This window comes from Sturnira hondurensis, unplaced genomic scaffold (assembly GCF_014824575.4).
Source record: "Sturnira hondurensis isolate 20B ecotype Veracruz unplaced genomic scaffold, ASM1482457v3 Scaffold0024152, whole genome shotgun sequence".
Lineage (NCBI taxonomy): Eukaryota > Metazoa > Chordata > Mammalia > Chiroptera > Phyllostomidae > Sturnira > Sturnira hondurensis.
In genome coordinates, this window is record NW_028096783.1 from 6,482,891 (window position 1) to 6,504,963 (window position 22,073).

The following is a 22,073-nucleotide window of genomic DNA, read 5'->3' on the forward strand; positions in this document are numbered from 1 at the left end:
GGAATGAATCAGTATCTACGTGGTGGACCTGGAGTTAACCTCTGATTTGATTTTTTTTAAAGTATGCATTAATTAATTAACTGCTTCATTCATTCATTTCTGAGCTCCTCTTTTAAAGGAGCTTCCTGGCTTTTTCCTATCCCAACCCATACTCTTCTAGGATGGATGGGCTGATGGGAGGAATTTGAAATTCCAGGCTGGTTGCATTGTCTCCAAAGGATGGTGGGTGCTGGATGAACAAAACAGCCACTTGCTTTGTGAGCAGAGGTTGGTCCCTGGCCACTAGCTGGGGGTGCACAGGGTTCGCTCAGCTGTGCTGCTCACGGGCGTGCTGCAGACGGCCAGTGAGGAGTGGAGCTGAGTCCAGTCCCCAACTGTCTTGCTTTGTGAGAAGAGAATATTTTCAGTGTTCTTATGGACAAACCAATTCCAAGGAATTAACATTTACATTTCTGAAAGCTGGTACAAGGTACACACTAGGCTTCTCCTATACAAACCAGTCGCGTTGGTCGCAAATAGGTTTCTACTTGCAGATCTCCTCAGAATTCTTGGGCTAATGCAACCTAATTACGATTCACCATTTTCAGCACTCGGTACTTGGTTCTTACCTTTGTCTGGTGGATTTGTTCACGCCACAAATTTCTTACCGTAATCTTACCATGTAGATAGGTAGAGACCTTTAGGTCAAATGGAAGGGATTCGCTTCTAGATTACGCCATAGAGAGTAATCTTTGTTCCTGAATCACACAACCTCTCATTTGTTATTTTGGCCGTAAGATGTCCCTCAGCGTGGGCACCAGAGCAGAGCCGGAGGTGAGACAGCCCTGGGTGTGAACTCAGGGTTTCTGCTAGCTGATCTGTCCTTAGGTGAAGTATTTAGCTTCCCTAAGCCCTCCTTTCCTCATATTTACCGTGCAGATGGTAATGAAGAGCTTGCAGGGCTGCCCTAACGATGTGAGATCACTCCTGTGAAATACTTTTTTCACGGCCAGAGGGTGCCGTTATTTTGTCATTATCTTGTGGGCATCATATTTTGTACAAATAAATGTTCATGCTGACAGAGCTGTTATTATTTCAGTGGTTGTTAAAACTGTGGTTACTCTTAACCTGGTTACAGAAAATTTTCCACTTGACACCCAATAACCAAGTGGGCCAGAGCAGGCCCTGTGGCTGGTATAATAATTTCTTCCTCTCACGTACACTTACCAAGCCCGAGTTAGAGCTTCGGCCGCACTCCCAGCTCTGAAGCATCCCTTGCTGTGCTCACACGGCCTTTTATTGGGATTGTCCTTGTCAGGATATAGCTGCTTGACTTTTCTCCTCTTTGTCCTGAAAACCTGTCTTTTCTGGGAGTGACTCGGGCATCTGAGGTGTAGGAGGAAAACTGCCTGTTGATACAGCAAACCAGGGGTAGAACTTGCATCCTCCCTGTTGTCACTTCCCGAGCTGGGCTGCCTTCCATGTGTGTCAATGTGCTGTGAAGGGCCGGGCCAGTGAATCCATTTGGCAACCTCCCGAAGACAATAAGCCTCAGGACTGAACGAGCCCACTTTCCTGTCTTTCTTCTTTCACACGCCTGTCCCTTCTGTCCCCTAGCCGAGGCCTGTGAGACCTTCCCAGTTCTAGCAGACATTCCCTAAAGTGCTTTGCAGCTGAAGACGTTTGTAGAATCCGGGTACCTCTGGAGAATGGCAGTTGCCCATGGCAATGGTTGATTTACAGCCAGAAAAATCTGGCACCTAGAAAAGGGGATCCTGTGTCTTTAAACAGCTGTGTGCCAATGTGTGTAAATGTGCTTGCTAATCCGGTGACTAATTCAGTATATTCTAAAGCAGCCGTGAGCTGGCTGCCAAGGTAGGGATGTATCCCAGTTGGAGTGGTGTGTAAGTAAGGCTCAGAGGAATATTTCGTGAATTCTGCCATATCACCGGTCTCGGATATGGCCTTGACATTTCATTTGTCTGTTCCCTGAACCAGAGTCTGCACTCGCCTTGCCTTGCCCCGGTTCCCGTCTCCTCCTGCCCCTTCTTTCCTGTGCTCTCCAGCCCTCCCTCAGTTCCCTGGGTCAGTTTATTTCCTCGTGTGAGGGTGGAGCTGCGCTCCATCTGAGTCAGGGCCAGGCAGCCAATCAGAACTGCTTGGGGGCATTCCAGGGGAGAAAACTCATCACCCCTCTTGGACAAGAATTTTCCAAAAGATCCCTTTGGTCACAGTGTGGTGACTGCACCTTTCCTGGTTCATGTCCAGGGGGCCTGGCAGAAGCCCTGTTTGCCGGAGCCCTGCTCTATCTGCCCTTGCTTTGTCTACCCCGAGGGTTGGGAGAGAAGCCTCCAGAAAGCGCCAGGTTTGACGGAGACTTCTTTGTCCAGAACGTGTTTACCGTGGAGACATATAAAAATGCGATGTCACTGTAAATGAGTGCTCGGGCAGCCTCTGCTGGGGACATCTTTAGGTGAAGGGAATTTGAAGTGTTCTGTGGGTCTCCCGGAATCTGAGTCTTCCCTCAGCCCCCACGTCTGTGGTCCCAGAAGTTGTAGACACCAGGTGTCTGTCTCCGGAAATGGGCCAGCCTTTCCCACAATCTCCTGTGAGCAGAGGAGCCTGGCTGTCCCCTCACAGAGCTTCCGTGTGGCAGGCACCGGTCCCATCCGCTCCCAGTCTTCCCTCTCGCTAGTGCCATCTGCCTGCCATTGGAGTTTTCCTTGACACCTGACCCCCACCCCTCAGCCTCTACACGGAGGACGTCAGTGGGCTCTTTCCTGCCCCCTCTCCCACCTGCTTTCCCGGGGAACACAGCCACACAAGACAGCCACACTGTGCTGTCTTGCCATCAGCACAGTGCTCGTGACGGGGTGGGAGTGTGTGCCTGTCATGCCTGTGCTTTTGTGTCTTTGTTTCCTCCACGGGGAGGAACCTCCAGGTGGAGGGTCCGTGTCCACCAGTCTCCAACATATTCATGTTGCTAGGCTGATAGCAGGGGGCTCTTTAGCTCTTTAAAATTTTTTTATTGAGATATAATTCATATCGTGCAAAATCCCCCCCTTTGAAGTGTACAACTCATTTTTGGGCGTATTCTCAGAGTTGTTTAGCTGTCAGCAATTTCTAATCCCAATACAATCTCATCGCTCTCAAAGGAAACCCCATCTGCACTAGCAGTCAGTGGCTCATTCTGAATAAAGGGACACAGGTGGCTGAGTCTAACCAGCAGGGGACACGGGGAAGTGGACCCATATTTCCTGATGAGAGCCCTGGCCTTCTGCCCGAGTCCTGAGCCCATGCCTCAGGAGCTCCCTGGATCTCCCCGTCTCTGCGGCTCTTTTCCCTCCCCCTCCCCCACCGGTCACACTCAGATGTATTCTGGTGGCTCTCTTGGTTGGGCGCCACTGCGAAGTGAGCTAGTATGAGCCTGGGCAGAGGGATGGCCAGTGCTTTTGCCCGCTGCATGTACACTATTCAGTTTGGAGCTTGAGGCTGTGGTGGCTGCAGTTTCCTGATGGCTTCCTGATGAGGCAGAGCCCTTTATTAGGGCGGACGAGGGCTATGCACCCCAGTCTCCCCCTTTCCTACATGACACAGGCATGCAGGTGGAAAATGGCTCCTCCTCCCTCCCCCTTTGGCGTTGATTACTTTTTCTCTGCTTCCACCCACTGGCCTATCATGCCCATTGGTCTGGAGATTGGGTCTGCCTGGCTACTTCTCAACCCTTTGGGTTTGCCACTGGGAGACAAATCCCCTGCTGTCTGCTCTGAGCCAGTGTGGGTGAGACTCTGGGCTACAGTGGGATTGTGAGAATGTCCAAGTCTAGGTGCTGGGGGCCATTAGGAGAAGCCCATCCCTCAAGAAGAGAAAAAAATCTGCAGCGGCAGAAAGAGACCACAGCTAAGTACACCTCTCCTCAAACCCTGAGCTCCCTGAGCTCGAATACATTTGCATGCAGGCTTGGAGCTGTTTGTAGTGCTTCAGGACATGGCCTTTTTGAGTTGCATGCAAAACCTCATTAATTGGATGTGTCAGGTTGGACTTAGAGACCATGCCACTGGTTCTATGTTCCGGCTTTGGCGGGGCTTGTTGTATTGCCTCCACCCTGTCCCTGTGTCTTTGCCACCCTCTCTGCAGTATTGGCAGGTAGTTGTAGAACTTTTGAATGCCATGATGACCTGTTCCCCTTTCAGGGCTTTTAAGACATAGGTCAGTAGATCACTGAAATGTACCGTTACCTTCACTCTCTCTGGATGGGTAGGAGAGCACCTCCAATTTTCGAGCCACTGGACCCAGTGGTGTGGCCTGCTTTGCCATCCCTGGGATTCCACTGGGATCTCTGCTCAAAAGAACCATCCCCAGCAGAGCCTGGCCAGGGTTGTTGAAAACTGGTAACCTGAGGCAGAAATCAATAGCATTGTGGGGGTTGAAAAATCCTGTCCTGCTGGTTAGATCTTTGGAAGGGTTGTTTTTCTGTGGTTCTTATGAACTTGGGGAGGGGTAATGTTTGTCCAGAGTGATGATCCAGTGGTTGATAGTAGTGAAGACATGAATAAGTAAACACAGCAACGGTGTAAAGAAACAACACTGGCTAGGGAGACAAAAAGTCTAAAATTAGTAACCACGTGACCATGGGCGAGTTCATGTTCCCTCCTTGAGCTGCCTTTTCTTTATTGGTAAGAGAAAGGATTTGGACTAGATAATGTCTAAGTCCCTTTGACTTTGCATTCTGGGGACAGTGTGGGCACAACGGCAAAGCCCAGCTTCTCCTTCTCTCCACAGGGAGCCTGCTCTTCATTCATCCTAGTAGCCAGAAGGAGCACACCCCTCCAAGGAGTTGTTAAAGTTTTATAGAAAATTCTATAAATGCCTCCTTCCCGCTTTGGCCCTGGATAAAGCTCCATGCATCATACCGCCATGGGGAGGGTGGCACGGAGGAGCAGAAGCCAGAAAAATGTGAACACATGAGTAGGGTGCATGGGGTGAGAGCTCCTGCTCAAGACCATAAACAAGACCAAAGGTGAAGAGATATAGGGGCTGAAAGGACAGATTTGGTAGATGTAAGACATACTTGTTAGCCACAGATGGTAGGTTGAGCGGTGAACTTAATGGTTTCGGGAGAATACCCATAATCCCTTTGCTGCCATCTCTCTGAGTCCTAAGTACCTCCTCAGTAGCTTAGGAAACTTGAGCTGGGACTCTGAAATTATTACCTAAATCCCTTAAAGCCACAGGATTTCTGACTCCTCATTAGGGACTTGAGTTTGGATTGACTAAACTGAACGGGGCCTTTATTTCATGAGTTGTTGAGCATGTAGAGCCTGATGCTGTGAACTCCAGATGTTCCCTTTTAGGGCAGTGCCATCACTTTTCGGTGTGTTGGGCTGGTGTGCGGGCAGTTTGGAAGACTGTGACGGGGCAGAGAAGGGCTGACTCATGCACTTGCCAAACACACTCTGGATGGGATGGTTTGCCTCTTCTCTGATGTCAGCCTCGCTTCAGGGTGGTAGTATGAGTCCCTACCTTCTCCCTACTCTTGCCATGGGGCTCCCATGTGGCTCTCTTGAATTGCAGTGGGANTTTATTTCATGAGTTGTTGAGCATGTAGAGCCTGATGCTGTGAACTCCAGATGTTCCCTTTTAGGGCAGTGCCATCACTTTTCGGTGTGTTGGGCTGGTGTGCGGGCAGTTTGGAAGACTGTGACGGGGCAGAGAAGGGCTGACTCATGCACTTGCCAAACACACTCTGGATGGGATGGTTTGCCTCTTCTCTGATGTCAGCCTCACTTCAGGGTGGTAGTATGAGTCCCTACCTTCTCCCTACTCTTGCCATGGGGCTCCCATGTGGCTCTCTTGAATTACAGTGGGACCAGCAGGGGCCCTCGGAGAAGGAGAAGAAAGGGGTGCTTAGCTTGTTGGAGGCAGGGAGTAGGGGAGGAGTCAAGAGACGGGTGTGTTTCAGTGAAGTACTGGGCCAGGTGAGGCGGCCTTTGCACCGCCCCCCCCACTCGGGTCTTCCTAGTTTGGTGTATTTCAGTGAGTGGAAAAGGTTTCAGTCTCCACCATCGGCTTAGAACAAAAGATGCACAGGAATGTTTGCTTGTGTGGCCTTGTCCAGGTTCTCTCAGTCATGCTGGTGATTCACGTTTATTAGACCACCCTACAGATGGCTGAGCCCTAAACATTTTGCATCCTGCACTCTGAAGTCAGTGAAGAGCGTGTGGGGGTGGGGGAGGAGCACAGTGCCTTACTTCTGACCACGCGTTGGTTGCACTGGCCTCCACTGTGTCCAGCGCATGCGTGCTCTGTGCGTCAACTTTTAAACTGTAAAACGTGGAAGTGCTTCCCTCTGGTCCCCTTGAATGTGGTGACGTTACCTGGGATGTACTCAATGAAACATACCTAAGCTATGTACATGAAAAGGAAGAGACTGATCTTATTTAGGGTTCTCTCTACCTACTTTGTGTTGGTTTTCCAGGATCAAGGAGGGAAGTGGAACTAAAGTTACTCCCCAGGGGGTGTCTGTATTAAACTCGGAACTGCTTGTCTTTGGGGCTTCCTGCTTCGCTCTTCAAATGGTAAGGTCGGACCGGTTCAGGGGCTGCACTGGTTGACTGTGTTGGTTGCCCCTTAACGCTGAGGGCTTTTGGTGGTGACTCATCAGGTTAATGCCTGCAGGGAACACTCCTGTGTCCCCACACCTGTGTTCCTGGCCCAGGCTCTGTTCCTTGTCAGGTTGGTATCTGTTGTAGGCTTATGTGACCACTGCTCACCCTCTTTAGGAAGACTCTAGGAGGATTAAGAAAATTAGCACCACAGTTGGGAGGGCTTGAAACGGATTACCACTCCAAAGTCATGCAGGGACTGTCCAAAGGGGCTGAAAGAAAGGGGAGGCAGAGATCCTCACAGAGACACAAAGCGTGTGAATCTGCGAACTTCAGTTCTTGGCCTCCTTATGATAGCTCTCAAGCAGTGAGGAGGGAACTTTGCCGTGGAAAAGCTCTGTTATAGTGCCCCTAAACATGTGCTACCAACAGACCCGACAGGACTCTTACTTCAGGGCACCAGGAGTTGGCCTCCACCTACTGGTTTGTGCTCCCTGACATCCCCACCTTCCTTTGACCTCTGGGGAGGAAGGCCTGAATTGCTCTGGGCTAGGCTGAGTGGTGGTTACAGCTCTGGCCTACCCGTCTTCTTGGTGGCTCTGTTTTTGTAGTAGGCAACTTGGCTAAAGAGATCCTTTTAGCCAAGCAGGCTTAGATCCTGTTCCTAAGCAGGCAGCATTCTTGGTGACCTCATCTTCCTCCCAGCTCGAGTCCAGTTGGAGCTGTGTGTACAGGGCAGACTTCCAGTTCCTCCTGTCTGGGACCCACAGTGGCAGATATAAATAGACCAAGACTTTGTGGCCATTGTTCTCTAAGCGCCCATTGTTTCTGGAAGCAAAGTGGCTGTAGCACTTGAGTGTGAGGCGTGCGCTGTCTCCCCCTCCCCTGCCCTCTTTGTCTCTCTTTCTCTGTCTCTCTCTCTCTGTGCAGAGATCTGAATCCCAGCTACACTGTCTTCCTCAGGCACCTTGCACGTATCTGAAACTTAGTGAGAAACTGGAGGGGAGAATGGGTTCCACAGTGGGTAAATGAGCTGACTCCAGTGAAGCTTTTGTCCAAGTATTTCTGATGTATTTGTGGTCAAGACGAAGCTGTATGGATCCATTGATAGCAAAGTGAGAAGGATTTGTAACTGGTTGAGCAGCTCTCCCCAAAGGGTCCCGATTAATGTGTCAGTGTCGGAATGATGCATGGCCCCTGGTGTTCTGTGATAGGGCTCTCTTTCTTGGTTGTTGCCTCTTCCACATTTTTGTCAGGAGCTCTGATTGGTGAGGGATGGCGAAAGCTTACTTAGTAAATTGCAGATGGTGCAAAGCTAATAGGATGAGGACAGATTCCTGATATAGAAAAGATCTCTATACATGGAAACATGGATCAGAGCAAGGTGAAGTTTAATATAGATAAATGTAAAGCTCTGCTTCAGGTTAATAAGTTTCAGTTGGTGGGTGCGGACCCAGCTCCAAGTCAGTTCCTGCGGCGAGTCCCGGGGTGCACCATATGTGGCTTTTGTAAGGGTGGCTGTTAGAACAGTCACTGCCAGTCTGCAGCCCACAGCAGTGAGAGGGGTGGGGTGATCGCTCCAGCATCCCCATTTCACTCCCCAGAAGTGTGCTGCATACCCAAGAATGCTCTTTTTAGGAACGCAGGCTTCCAGGAATGCCCCTGGGTGGGGTTATGGCCAACACCATGCTATTGTGAAGAAATCAAGGACCTTTAAAACCCAGGCAAAATTGATGACAGAGAGAATGGTAAAAAGGTTGAAAAGATGGTAAGTGAAGAAATTTTGAAGTTGTACCATGCAGCTTCGACCAATAGAACTAGGGCCAATGCATAGAATTCATAAGGCAGATTTTTAACTCAACGTGTATCATCATTTAAACATAATTATCACCGTCCACAAGTGAAACTCAGTGGTTCGAATTTAGAGAGCGACGGAATATGTTAAGTGAGGTGTTGTACGGAAGGACCTCTATCGGCCTTTTCCGGAAGCCGGGTGGTCGGGTCTGTGGTCCTGGCCTACCGTGATTGCCATTGCTCATTAGCAGACAGTCCTTTGTCGACTTGGAAAGCTTGGGCGGGTTATGTTTGTAGGATGTGTTCTTCAGTGCTTATGGTTGGCGTGTTGAGATTTGTCCTCTACAAATTGGGGAAAATGGACTTATATGTTCTTACTTTTCATTGTGGTTTCCCTGGGCTGAGCACGGACCATTGCGCTGGGTGAATGTGTGTGAGTGCGTTTTCCCATCTCTGCCCAGATTTATTTATTAAAAGAAAAACACATCTGCATAAAAAAGCCTTAGAACACAGGAAGAATGTCCACTTTGTTTTTCTTTCTGTAGCACCGAGACATGTGGGGTTTTAGCTTCCTCTGAGGGGGTTTTGAAGACTGGCTTTCATCTCAAACAAGGCCTTTTCCCATTGGAAAAAATGGCCCCTTTTGGGTTTAAAAATGTATTTATATAATGTATAAATAAATAAGAAAGTCGAGAGAGAATTTCCCTTCAAAATTGATGGAAAAATGCTGCTTTCTGAACACCGTTAATTGGGTGCTGGATCTTCCCGTCCGATGTCTTCTCTGTTGCCTGTGCCTTCATTCTGGTTTAAACTTTTCCGGTATTCACTTCTTCTGCCACTTCTTGTATTTCCCTGCTGGTTCCTGCTTTGCCATCCTTCCTTCTCCGGCTCTTCCCTCCTCCTCCTCTCCCAAGCCCATCAGCCCCCAGTGGACCCTGCCCCACTCACCCGGCTCCCTGCTCTCGGCCCCCTGTGCTGCTTTCCCCGGCAGCCTGCAGTGACTGCAGCCTGCTCTGGAAGAGGGCCTGTCTCTGTGTTTGTTTCCTGCGTGGGAGGGAGAGGCAGGCCTTGAGAAAACAGTTCAAAAGTGCAGAAAAACGTTACCTCTTCCAGCCTAAATAAACGGGCTCCACTCCATTTGTTTGCCCAGATTTTCCCTTTGCCCGTGGAGAACAGTCCTCGTCCTCACCTCGCCCAGCCTGACTGCCTGCTGACCCTCAGGAGCCCCCTCCACGCCTGGCTCGGCCCCAGACCAAGTGCCCAGTGGGCCCTGACTGGGGGAGTCCTGGGTCCGACATGCAGTGGAGCCCTGAGCTGCGGCGTCCCAGCTGCTGTCAGCAGAGGGTCCCAGGGATTGAGCTGCTCCTCTTCTCCAGAAAGAACTTTCTCTGTAATGCAACTGGTGGCAACAGTGGAAAGAAATGTTCTTGTGCCCATCATTTCTGCTCCCCCACTTTTACCTCTGCTAATGGGTGTGGCTAGGAAACCCCTGGTTTTCAGTGTCATCCCAGCTAAATCACTAAAGTAACCTTTGTGAGCCTTAAGGCTCACAGAATAATAACAAATAATGAAATAATGAAAAGGTTACTTTAGTATTATTTCCACCTCTGTGATGGAAATAATACTAAAAACCTCGTTGTTTTCAGGATCATACTAGAATGTAGGAGGAAATATTTTCTACAATATAAAATTGTATTCAGATAGCAGTACTGAAAATTGTAGTTGGGAGTCCAGTAACATTACAATGAATTTGGCCAACCCAGTAACCCCCACCTCCCGAACGAGGCCTCCGAGCCTGGCCTGTAACCCAGCGGCAGCGGGAGCCTGTAACCCATCGACACCAACAAGAAGTTAGAAGTCACGGGGCGGCAGCTTGCCCACACTCAGAAGTCAGGGTCTGGGAAGGACCAATCGGATGCACTCGGCTTCCTGCCAGGCCTCGGTGGAAAGGGCCCAGTCTGCGCTTTCCTCCTGAGGAGCCTGCAGGCTTTGGCTGTGCGCGTTCCTCATGCATCCACGGGCCCTGAGGACTTGTAACACGCGTGGTGTGGTGGGAGTCAGCCACGATCATCTATGGAGCAATGCTTTGAAGCATGGGAAGCACCCTGTAAATGGCTTTGCACAGTTGTTTCAGAACTTCAAATTATTCTTTAACGCGCTCCGTTGCGGTGGGCTTTGCAGGCAGGCATCCTAATATCAGTAGTTAAAACACTGTGAGAGGTTATTCATGTCAGGGCCCATGAATGACAATGACTGGGGTAAAAGGCAGCTTGCGTTTTGGCAGGTTCCGTGCATAGAGAAAAGAGTTTTGAGCACCAAATTGCAGTTTGGTTTCATGTTGTCTTGACTCCAACGGGGCACCCTTAGGGTGTTTTACAACTAAAAGGCCTCCTAGGTCTTATGGCTCCTGTAACTGTGAGCTGCGTGCATGGCAGAACACGCATTTAGATGATCATGGCTACAAAAAGGGTTTCCCCTTTAGCAGATTGGAGGATGCAGACGAGGGAAGAAATGAGTGTGTTCTGTTCAAACAAAGACCCAGATCCAGGGGATGTCCATTTCCGCTTATATCTCAGATTCTGACTTTTGATTTTTTTCCCCTTCATTTTCTCAGTTGCTTAGTTGTACACCTGGGGAAATGGCCAGATTCCTTGTTTTGACTCGAAGCACCATGAAGTGAAACTTTAAATTTTTTGAATTTTTATTTTACGAGATACTTTTCAGTTCAGTTCCAGTCACCCACAATTTACTGAGCACCTACTGTGTATTAGGCTTTGGCATTTGCACACGTGTTCAGTTTAATCCTCACTGTAAGGCAGGTAGAGAATCCTAGAGGAGGAAGCAGGGCTTCATCCTGCTGATTGCTGAGATCTGTCTCTTGCACCCTCCCTGGCCCGAGCAGCTGGAGAGAACACCCAGTGAGGAGTCATCCTAGCAGGGCGCATTCATTCAGATATTTCCTCCCTCAAGCCATTTGCTCAGTGTTTGGGGTGGGAGGTTTGAGCTGTTCTAAGGAAAGCGCAAGACAGTTTAGCTGCAGGACCCAGGGGGCAGTTCTGCTTTCTGGCTCGGATCCTGCAGCGGAAGAGTTTCTCTAGGTTTCCCCGAACACCTGGAGTTGATTTGGGCTTTGCTCTGACTTCGAAACATTTGCTGAGGTGGAGGATGGTGAAGTGGGTAGGAAAGAAATAAATCCAGTGATTAAAAATAGCTTTTGCATGTCAGGTGCCTGAACGAATTTGGGAGCATGCCTGCAATCCCTTTTGTCTGGCAGGTCTGAACCCTGGCGCTGCCGAATTACAACCGCTTTCATTTGTTTTTCCTGCTCCCCTACCATGTAATGGTCAAGGGCTCATTGGAACCATGTGTGAGCCTGGTGAGTCACCCGGTCCTTAGGCCTTCAGTGGGAATAATGTGTTCAAACTCCTTCTGGGGGCTGGGGCGGGGGGTGGATGAAGGGAAGAAGGGAGAGGACTGAAGTCACTTCCTACAGATGTTCAGTGTGCTCAGTGCCGTCTGCAGGCTTCTTTCCCAGGCCTGGCTGCTGGGCTGGGGGCCATGCTTTCCCTCCCAGAAGACCATCTCTCTGGTCCTGGGGCAGCTTCCCTCTGAGGTGATGCATCTCTCTTGCACTGGCCCGCTGTACCCAAGGAGTGTGCGTTCCCCAGTGACTGTGTGCTGGCAGCAGATCCGAGATGCTGTGATTGGTCCATCAGTCACTGGCCGGTGAACTGGGGATTTTCCATACAGCTTCTTTCTCTGGTGCTGTTTTCTACTGGCTGGTGACTTTGAGGGGGTTGGGCATGAAGAGAAGGGCTTGTTTCCCTAACCAATGGGAGTCTGTTTGGAGGCTCGAGGTGTGCCCCATTATTTGGGGCAATGATGGGCTGTTTGGTTGGCCCAGCGAGGGCACCGGGCCATTTCTCGCTGAGTTCTTGCTGGATCCAAGTGTGTTCCTTGTTGCTCTGCCAAATCATTACGTTTATGAAAATAGCGCCGAGGGGGCTGGTGAGGGGGCACTTATTTCCCTTCGTTACATTAACCTCAACCAGAAGCTTTGGATTATTCTTGCTCCCTTAGCTGGAAGTCCAGCCTGGAAGTTCTAGGACCTGTCACAGGATTTGGAATCAGGAATACAGGACAAAGAGGACTCTTTTGCGAGTCCCCATGTTCCTGATTCCAACCCACCTTTCCATGAGTGAGAGAGCAAGAGAGACTGTTTCTCAGGTTCCCTTTCCCAGTCTTCCGAGATCTTAGTCCTTTCACTGGGTAGGTCCTCTTAGACACCAGTACCACCTCTCTGGGGACAGTCAACTGTGGAGTCAGAGCTCCTGGTCACTGGCCACGGCCCTTTTCTGAGGTCTACTGATCTGAAGAGCAAAGGCACCCTCTCTCCTGCACAGGGACTTGTACCGGGCACCCGCCCTCCGGGTACTTGCCAGAATTCCAGCCTTTTTTGCACACTCCCCATTATACTCATAGGTTCCTGAGGGTGAACAGTTGGGAAGAATGATCCCTTCAGTCTTCTGCTGGGTGGATGTGGGTGTCCAAGGGGCAAGCTTACCATCCTGGCTTGAAAGCATCTCCCTCTGACCCAACGGCACCACTTTCCGGATCATGATAACGTTGCTTTAAAAGAAGTTCTGTGGATCCAGCGCGCCAGCAAATGAAACGTTGACCTCTCAGACTAAGCCCCGCAGAAAGTCATTGGAAGCCTTGCTTTCTTCTTCCATGAGTTTATCTCTTTCTTGTAAGCTTTCATATTATGACCCTTCTTTATCTCAAAGACATCCCCATGACAATAAAATATTTGTGGCTGCAATGACATGTTGTCTGAGATTAGCATTCCAGTTCTTCAGCCTGTGGGAGGAACTGAAAAGAAAACTGGTGGTGTTGATAGATTGTACAGCTTCATTATATTGTTCTATGCGCTTTGGTGTACGTTTGAAAATTGCCATAATGAAAACCTTAAAACCCCACGAGGGACCCAGACACTACCTATTAACAGACCTCTTTTTAGAAACATGTGGATGAAGTGACTTACCCAGTGTGATTACATTAGTGGCAAAACCAAGATAAGAATGTATGGATGTGGACCCACAAACGTAGCCAAGCCCAGAGTCTGTCCCACTGGGTCTCTTTCCCTTGTCTTCAGAACCCTGCTGCCCCTTTGCGACAGTTCTTTTTCAATCTTTGCATGGACAGAAGGTGTCTTGGTTTTCTTTCCCTCTAAGAAACACACTTTGGTAAGGCGTTATGTAACTCATTAACCTTCTATCATGTGCCCAGTTGCCCATCACGGTGGCTCAGGGGTGAGCACAGCAGACAGGGAAGGAAGCCAGGCTGTCATTTCAACTGTGTCACTTGATATGGAAGGAAGGAAGACTCACTACCCAAGGAAGGGAAAGGTTACGGTCGATTCTGTACGTGGCTTTTAATTAGGTTTTTGTGGAGCTAACCATAGAAATTCTGGATTTCTTCAATCCAGGGGTGGTTTTAAGTTTTTAATTATTTCCTCAGATGTATTTAATTTTCAAGTAAGAAATAAAAGTCCTGTTTTTTTTTTCTCTCTCAGCTGTAAACATTTTGGGTTTTTTTTTTTTTTTTTTTGGATCTCTGATCCATTCCTATTGGTAGCAGCAGTGAAATAGAATAGGAAGACCTTGGATTTGGGAGTTGAGAGAAGGAGTTCCAGCCCCGGTGGGGCCCTCCCAGCCCTGTGACTCGAGGCCATGCTCTTGATCTCTCAGAGTCTCAGTTCCCTCATCTGTGAAATGGGGACCTTGTAATACCTTCCTGGCCCCTTGGAAGTCTCGTATTGTGAGGGTATTGTGGTGTTGCGTACGGGAAGGGTCTTGGTGGACTGCAAAGCAGTTTTCACACGGGAGGCATATGTTTATTCTCGGTGTTCCTTTCACGCTGCCATTGATCGGAATGATCCCTACCACATACAGCAGTATCTCGTGGTCACCCACTAGGGTTTGGCCAGCCCAGTGGTTGCCTGAGACCAAAACATGCTCCTAGCTCCTGGCTACACCCCTCTGTGCCTGACCCTTGGATCCCACACCCTCCAGTGTTACCTGCCATTTGTTTGTGACTGAGAGGAGGACTGTCTCAGGGTACTAAAGCCCTGTGTCTTGACTCTCCCCCAGTACACGCCCCTACAGGCTTAGATTCTATGTAAAACTATTGATCTGTGAGCCATTTGGTTTCAAAAAAACTTGAAAAGAATGGTATGAAAAATCACATGAAATGTCCCTGGCCGTTCTTTTGGACATTGAACAGTCCTGAACTTTGAGTTACACGTAAGTGAATTGAAATCCTTGTTCCACATTTGACTTAAAACAGCCATGGGGTGTATAAGCTTTTGTTCAGGGTTAGGCCACAGTGAAAAATAAGCAGATGTTTCCCTGCATTCAAAATGCCACTGGCTCATTATACGCCTACTGATTCAAGGAAAGCTACCTGCTGCTCATTTCCGCCTCAAGGCTGCCGTCTTGGTAAGACAGTTCAGGAGTGTTATTTATTCACTAGCCTCCGTACGGCACCTCTCAGAAACTTAGGGTGATTCTTGTAAATATTAACTCAGATGTAGGGTCCTGAGGAATGACAAGCCAGTAAGAAATCTAATATACTTGCAATACACTTCTGTTTCCAGGTTCTAGCGCACTGTGTTGTTTAGTGTTTCCACTGTACTGATGTAGGAGATTTCCCGGCCAGGTTCACAGCACTTTGAGACAAATGTGTTCTTTGAACTTTGACACAAAGGCCATTTTATAGTACTTGTCATACAGACAATTAGTTGTCTGTATAACATACAGACAATTACTTGATGCCTGTGGAGGCATGGATTGAGTTTTTAGATGCTGTTCCTACAATTAGAAATATTTTGTGTCTAATACAAAAGCATTCCCAATAGGAAATGAGGTCGAGGATGGGAAGAATAACAGATGCCTGTTCAGACTCCACCTGTGTAATGACGTCATCATTGGTTTTGATCAATGTGATGAACCGAACTGCCACACGCGTATACCAGCAACAGAGAGGGAATTTTTGCGTTCATATTTACACGATAAGAGTTTCATCTATATCCACTTTTGAATGTGATCTTTCATCCTCACTTAAATGCAGTGTCACTGCTACGGAGACAATCTGGCTACTTTTCACTCACTTATCAGGGATGTTTGACTTTGTTTTAGCCAAACTTTTACCCTTTATAAAGATAGGTAGATAAAGCTCAGATTCTCTTGTCTGAATCCTTTGGGTCCCAGGCCCCTGATACACCTTGTCCTGAGCTCAAGTCCCAGTGCAGGTGTCCCAGGTGTGCAGGGGGAGCTTCCACAAGCTGTGCTGTGAGCACTTTTCCCAGAGATCCAGCCCTCTGAGTCCTCAGCCAGGGGCAGAGCCGATGGGCACTGCACAGCTGCAGCTGGTGGCTTGTGGACCAGGCTTTTAAAGATGGCACTGAGGTGGACAGGTGAAAGTAATTCCAGCTGCTCCTTGGTAGAGAACAGGTGAGAACTTGGCAAGCCTGGCTCCCTGACAGGAAGCAGAAACCTCCGTGGAGTGGGTCAACCACCCCCCCGCTCCCCACTGGGGTCCTGTCCAGACCACGTGAAGTTATAGGAAGCAGACTCCAGGAAAAAAACCCCTCATTCTCAGGCTTTCTGCTGTTGTCCTCAGCCTTCACGTCACCCTGGCATCAGACTCCCCCAAGCCGTCCTGTTTTGAAGATGCCCGGGGGCCGCCGAGCCAAGGCGGTTGGAGGTCACAGCAGCAGCACTGCTTGTCTCTTTGGCCTGGCCTGCACTTTCCACATGTGTTGTCCTGGCCAGTTTCCGCCGTCCCTGAAGTCCTTTTCATCGCGTCATAAATCTAACGGAGGCAGCAAACACACAAGACAAAACCCTCACCCTTTAAGTCCGTGAATTTGTGTCGAATGGGAGGGGAGGAAGGGAGAGTTCATTCAGGTTTGGAAAACACTGAATTCACTAGACATTTGTTGGTTGACTTCTGTGTCTCGGCCTGTGCGAGGAGCTAGAAAGGCTACAGCTGTCCTTGCTTCCCGGTGCGGTATTTCTGGGTTAAATCGTCCCTTTTTCTAAAGTAAAACTGACTTCTAGTCTGAGGGGAGACATTTCTGGACCTGCCACTTAGCTGGTCTTGGTTGTAAGAGTGGGGACAGAGAGGGAGCGTTGATCTTTCTGAGTGACTCATTTGATGATGACTCCATTGTTTGAAGGGTGGATGTTACATAATCATTACTTTATCCACCCCCCCCCGCCCCCTGCCCCACCATTCTCCCCCCCCCTCGCTCACAATCTGGGATTTTCCATCATTTTGTCAACCTTCCTGGAGGCATGTTGATTTTTCCACTAGATTTAGTTGGGCATGTCCCAGGGCAATGCAAACTCTCCACTGCCTGGAACTTGAGATTCCCTCACCCTGGCAAGGCCTGGGAAAGCAGCTGCAGGGAAGCCCATGCCTCCAGGGCAGGGCTGGACGGCATTGCTCAAGGCCACTTGGCAGGAGAGTGCCGCTTGCCCTCCTTTCTTCTAACGCGTTTCCCTTCGCTTGGACTTACAGAAGCAGTACATTTGCTCTTTTTTTCAAGTCGTATTTTCCCTCATTTGTGTCCATTTCATTCAGCCAATAGCGTATTCTGTGTGCCCCTGGGATTCTGTGACCGGCCAGGGTCCAGAGATGGCTCGTTGAGGAACTTCTACTGCATCCATGCCTGGGACTTGGCCCTTGTGTGAGCCAGTTTGGTAGGACACGCTGGAGGCGCAGGCCGAAGCAGAGGGCTTGGGGACTTACTGCCTGAAGGTCACAGGACTGATCGCTAGTAGGAGTTCTCATGTCATTTCCTTGCTTAGGAACTTTTTGTAGGAAACTGTGCCTGAGGTGAATTCAGAGGATTTTAAACTTGAGTTGTATTTCTGTATTCTTGCTTGAACCTTGTCTGCAAGTTCAAGAAGAATTAAACACAGAGGAGATCAGGGTGTACTCGGGTATAGCAAAGGGCGGCACATTTGTGAATCTGCAGGTTTCACATACCTCTTCCTTGTTTACTACCCGTGTAAGTCAAGTTCTACAGATACTACCTCCTACATGCACCTCAAATTTATTTATTTACAGTCCTTGCCTTGCCACTGTCCCAGTCCAAGCCACCTCGCCTCTCGCAGAGACCGATGCAATAACTTTTTAACAAGGCTACCCACATCCATTTTATAGTTTATCTCTTGAACGGAGTAGCTAAGGTGATTGTCTTCATTTTTTTCCATTTTTTAATGTGGTAAAAGAAATGTAACCACGTTTGCCATCTTGGCCATTTTTGAGTGTGCAGTTTCGTGGGATGCTGTGCACCCGTTGCCACCATCCATCTCAAGGGCTCTTGTGAAGCTGAAACTGTGCCCATTAAACAACAGCTCCCCACGCCCTTCATTCCCCCAGGGCCTGGCCACCATTCTACTTTCTGCCTTTGTGAATTTGACTCTTCTAAGTACCTCATAGAACCTGTCTTTTTGTGGCTGGCTTATTTCACATAGTGTAATGTGAAGGTTCCTTCTTGTATATGTCAGAATTTCCTTCCTCTTTAAGGAAGGAAATCATACCATGTTGTGTGAGTGATATTGTATGTATATGTATATACTACATTTTGCTTATCCATTTATCTGTTGATGAATACTTGGGTTGCCTGCACATTTTATATATTGTGAATAATGCTACAGTGAACACAGGTGTGCAAATATCCCTTTGAGACCCTGCTTTCAACTTTTAGGGGTATGTAGAAAACTTCTAAAACTCACCACCACCGCCGCCAATAACAAAAAAACCAAACAACTCTATGAAGAAATGAGCAAAATGCTTGAATAGACATTTGTCCAAAGAAAATGCAAAACTGGCCAGCAAGCACATGGAATGCTTTACATCATTAATCGTTAGAGAAATGCAAATCAAAACTAGTGTGATACCACTTCACCTCCATTAGGATGGCTACTCTCCCCTCCCCCGCCACCCTCCTTCCCTGCCCCGGAAAGTAAAAAGCATTGGTAAGGGTGTGGGATCTGTGTGCACTGTTGGTGGGAAATTGAAATCACGTAGCCACTTCGAAAAATTAAACATAGAATCACCGTAAGGTGATTTTCTTAATGTAGTCATGCTATTCCTCTGCATAAAACTTTCAGTGACTTTGTATTCTACTTAGGATAAAATTAGAAACTCCTTAATGTATTCTTTGTTTACCTTTTTAAGGAAATTATTTATTGATTTTTCTTAGAGAGAGAGAGAGAGAGACATTGATTTGTTGTTCCACTTGTTTATGCATCCATTGGTTGATTCTTTATGTGCCCTGACCCTTGTTTGGGGACAATGTTCTAACCAACTGAGCTACCTGGCCAGGACATCCTTCTTGACTTTTTTAGCTTCATCTCATGTAGTTGTCCTCCTGTCACTCTGCTGCAACTTCAGATCTTTTTGATACTAAAACAAGCCTCTCCCCCCCCATTCATGGCCCCTGTTTATGCTGGTCCTCTGACATCAGAGGTCGTTAGGATCACCTGGATTCTGTGTTAAACACACAGAGTCCTGGGCCCCACCCTTGACAGGCTCTGATTCAGGAGGTCTGGACACTGGCTGAGCTTTGGCATCTGGAAACATTTCCAGGTGATGCTGACACATCTGGTCTGGGACCACAGTTTGAGAACTGTGGGTCTAGAGTATTTTTCTCTTTCAAACTCCTATGTATCTTTTTGATCTCTAGTCAAACATCCCTTTTCTCCTAAGGGAGGCCGTCTCTGAGTTCTCCAGAACAACTGGAATTCCTGTTATGTCTTAACTTATCATCCTTTACTTCTCCTCTGAAGCCCTTATGAACGTTTTGAATGTTTCAGTGGGTAACTAACTAGGTTTTCAAGGACTATATCTCCTGCCAGAAACTAATATCCAGCTTCATGAGGATGGGGATTATTTTCATCTATTTACTGATGTCTCTCTAATTACTTGCACAAAGCAAGTGCTAAATGATTGTTGAACTAGTAGATATTCTTATTTCCTTTTCATAGGTAACTGGGAGTACATAGTAACATTAATACTCTCAGAGAATTATGAAGGATAAAGTGGGGACTATGAGTGAATTACTAGAGCTGTACAGAAAGAATAAACATGTTTTGTCAAGGGTGCAAGGACATTCTAGGCAAGAGTCCATTTTTTTTTAGATTTTATTTATTTATTTTTTTATCTTTAGAGGGGAAGGAGCGGGAGAGAAACATCAATGTATAGTTGCCTTTCGCGTGTTCCCTGCTGGGAGTTGGCCTGCAGGGAACTGGCCTGCAACCCAGGCATGTGCCCTGACTGGGAATCGAACTGCGATCCTCTGGTTTGCAGGCCCGAGCTCAATCCACTGAGCTACACCAGCCAGAAGAGTCCATTGTTTTAAAGGGACTTAGCACATTGTGAAACTGTCCCTCTGTTTTACCCATCCTTGTGAGGGTGTCCGTATAGTTACTTTCCAGTTTGCCTTCTTTAGACCATTCATGCCCTATTATAGTTTATGGGTGGTTCATTACCTATTTAGTCTTTTTAGATTGAGGTATAATTGACATATGACTTTATATTATTAGTCTTGGGTGCATAATGTAATGGTGTAATATTGGTATATATTGCAGAATGATCCATCACCTATTTAGTTTTTGTATTCGTATGTTTTTTATTCCAGATATGGAATGTGCAGATGTCCCACTATTAACTCCAAGCAGCAAAGAAATGATGTCTCAAGCATTGAAAGCTACTTTCAGTGGTTTCTCGAAAGAGCAGCAAAGACTGGGGATTCCAAAAGGTAAGCTTTGTCTTTGGAAAAGAGAGGTTAGGATCAGCCTGTTAGGTATGGTTAGTTTTCCCCCCTGCCGTGTGAGGTAGACGTTGCTGCCACACTTCAGTCTGCAGCTACAGGTCTTGGCATCTATCTGTTGGGGCCATCCCAGACTCGTGTGGACGCCCCTCTGTCTCCTGCGTTCCTTGCTGCTGTCGTGGTCTTCGGGCACGTGAGATTCAGGAGCTTCAAAATTCTCCCCCAACCAGGCCATGTCCCACATCATTAAGTCATAATTAATTGCTGGTAACATTAGTATCTTCGAAGCTCCTCAAGTGATTCCAGAGGGTAGACAGTTGGGAAAAAACAGTTTTCGTGTTGCTCTGGGCTGCCATTGGGTGAACTCAGTGAGCTTGGTTTCTTGGAATTTACTGATTGCTCTTTTCTTTTACATGCACTGTGGTGAAATGTGTTTATTCTTGGGTGTTCTCCTCTGAAAGGGTTTATTCAGGAATGTCAGGGGACTAGAGTTGTCAGAAAGAAGAAATGACTGGAGAACACTTAAGCCTTCACCAAGCAGCATTTCCTGAATAGCTGAGAGCAGAAAGAACACTGGGCTATTGAGTAAGAGGGATGCTCTCTGGAGAGCAGCCCCGAGAGGCTCCCAGCCTGTCGGAACCGAGCCTTAGACAGAGCCTGGGGTTGTGTCTCCGCACTGTTCCCCAAGAAGGACCCCCCAAACCTCTGCGGACAGCCGTGCCCTGCATTCTTCTAGGATCACAGGCAGGATAAGGTGAATTCTGACCAACCTCTCATAAAGTCACCTGCTAAATGGAAGGATGTAACTACCCTTGCGAGCAGGCATGATGTGGGCACTGTGACCTGCCACCCTCGGAGTGCTCTGAGTGTCGTGGCTGGAGTAGCAATGTCACAGCTCAGGCCACATGTGAAGATTGTGTTTTATCTGTGCTGTGGGAAACATCAGCACCAGGCCTCTGATCTGTACGTACTTTGCCTGGTATCTTGTATAATACAGGTACCCGATAATGTTCGTACTAATTATCATTTGAATGGCTGTAACTAATGATGGTGATTAGTACCAACCACAATCAGATAAGTCACAAATAGTTGAGAATGATAGTCTCAAGTACATTATAGGAATTCAGAGCCGGGAGAGTTGAGTGTCATCTCTGGAATAAACTTGACCTAGTTATTATTAAAGTAGTCATCTTTCCCTTGTCTCAAGCTTTAAAAAAAGGAGGTCTATTGGAAATAAGGCAGTGAGACGGGAGAGTCTGGGAAAATTGTCTGAATGAGGGTGGCAGGTGCCGGCACTCACGTGTCAGTGTTTTGGCTGATGTCTGTTGGAACAACCTAGCTGACAAGATAGAGCAGGTGGGGATGTTGGGCTCAGGGAAGAGGAAGTCACCTCACAACATGCCTTCACAAGCAGGTGCTTTCCAGTTCTTTAAATCAGAGAACGCCCTCAGTCAAGCATGGTCCCTTTAGGGTCCTCTCCGGGGCTCGGGTTGGAGCCCAGAGCCTGACTTGCTGGGTCTTCATTTCCTCTCTTCCCTCAGACCCCCGGCAGTGGACAGAAACCCACGTTCGGGACTGGGTGATGTGGGCTGTGAATGAGTTCAGCCTGAAGGGTGTGGACTTCCAGAAGTTCTGTATGAACGGTGCGGCTCTCTGTGCCCTGGGGAAAGACTGCTTTCTCGAGCTGGCCCCAGACTTTGTTGGGGACATCTTGTGGGAACATCTGGAGATCCTGCAGAAAGGTGAGTGTGTGTGGGCAGAATGAGGGGGAAGCTGGGTGGGACAGCTGCGAGAGGAGGTGGGTGGGTGAGCGTGCCCCCTGGTGGGACGCCGGTGCCACCCCCTGT

At 48.2% G+C, this 22,073-nt stretch overlaps 1 protein-coding gene across 4 annotated transcripts in view; it reads left to right on the plus strand.

Annotated features, from left to right (window-relative positions):
- The window catches only part of ETS1 (ETS proto-oncogene 1, transcription factor), a 128,394-nt gene that overhangs the window by 76,543 nt on the left and 29,778 nt on the right, over positions 1 to 22,073 (plus strand). For all 4 annotated transcript variants that reach the window (XM_037038298.1, XM_037038300.1, XM_037038299.1 and 1 more), the window contains 2 exons: positions 20,095 to 20,214; positions 21,768 to 21,968. In XM_037038298.1, the coding sequence (XP_036894193.1) occupies positions 20,095 to 20,214; positions 21,768 to 21,968 (321 nt within the window). The remainder of the gene's footprint in view (positions 1 to 20,094; positions 20,215 to 21,767; positions 21,969 to 22,073) is intronic.